The sequence below is a fragment of the Cucurbitaria berberidis genome (genome assembly GCF_010015615.1).
Source record: "Cucurbitaria berberidis CBS 394.84 unplaced genomic scaffold K460scaffold_36, whole genome shotgun sequence".
Taxonomy (NCBI): Eukaryota; Fungi; Ascomycota; class Dothideomycetes; order Pleosporales; family Cucurbitariaceae; genus Cucurbitaria; species Cucurbitaria berberidis.
The window spans coordinates 331-1,266 of NW_024468970.1; the positions used below are offsets into that span (position 1 = coordinate 331).

Consider the following 936-nt stretch of genomic DNA (forward strand, 5'->3'; position numbering starts at 1 on the left):
CTATAAACAAAAGCATAAAGAACTTTATTTTTAAACTTGTGATATAAATGTAATTCATCTTAATTTTATTATACTTAATATTTTTAAGAAAATAGTAGGGAAGTCCAGAGATTTAAACATAGCTTTTTAAAAGCAAGGTACAAGCTTGGGTAATTCACAGAAATTAAAACAATAAAAACTTTTAGTATTTTATTATAAATATGAAATAAAAAGCCTTAATTAATCTTTATTTTAGTTAAATATTACGTACATGACCCGGCTTATTTGTATCCAAGTAATATATCTTTATACAACTTAAATGAAAATACATGTTCAAAAAACATAATTACATTATAATTAGTAACTTGTTTTCCCATGCTATGTATAATATAATTATGGATGGTCAGGTATAATACAATAATAACTGCATTATACACTTTAAAATAGAGTATAACTTAATTTGTTGTATTAAGACATCTTTTGACCAGCATAATCTTATATATTATAATATTTAATAGTAATGTATTAGGTAGGTAACTATTAATATATTTTACAACTTTTTCTCAAACATTTCGAAAAAATCATTTTATACTTGTAGTAATACACAATATTTACATATGTTTAAATACCAAACTATATTAAGCCCTCTAGACCAATTTGAAATAAGAAACTTATTTAGCATAGATACACCATTATTAGCAAATATGAACTTATCTATTACTAATATAGGGTTATACATGACTATAGCAGCTTTCATATCTTTCTATTTTAGTATTTTAGCAACTAACCACTCAAAAATTACTCCAAACAAATGATCTTTAAGTCAAGAAACATTATATGCTACTATCCATAGCATTGTTGTAAACCAAATTAACAATAAAAATGGTCAAGTTTACTTTCCATTTATGTATGCTTTATTTATTTTTATTTTAATAAATAATCTTATAGGAATGGTAC

General features: G+C 22.9%; 1 protein-coding gene across 1 annotated transcript; it reads left to right on the forward strand.

Annotated features, from left to right (window-relative positions):
• Nucleotides 1-327: 327 nt before the first annotated feature.
• On the forward strand, nucleotides 328-936 carry K460DRAFT_132259 (ATPase 6). Its single transcript, XM_040926686.1, has one exon. It carries the CDS (start codon nucleotides 597-599, stop codon nucleotides 792-794), a length of 198 nt encoding a protein of 65 aa, XP_040782419.1. The 5' UTR covers nucleotides 328-596; the 3' UTR covers nucleotides 795-936.

Coding starts and splice junctions, on each gene's coding strand:
- K460DRAFT_132259 (XM_040926686.1), top strand. CDS start 597: ATGTTTAAATACCAAACTATATTAAGCCCTCTAGACCAATTTGAAATA.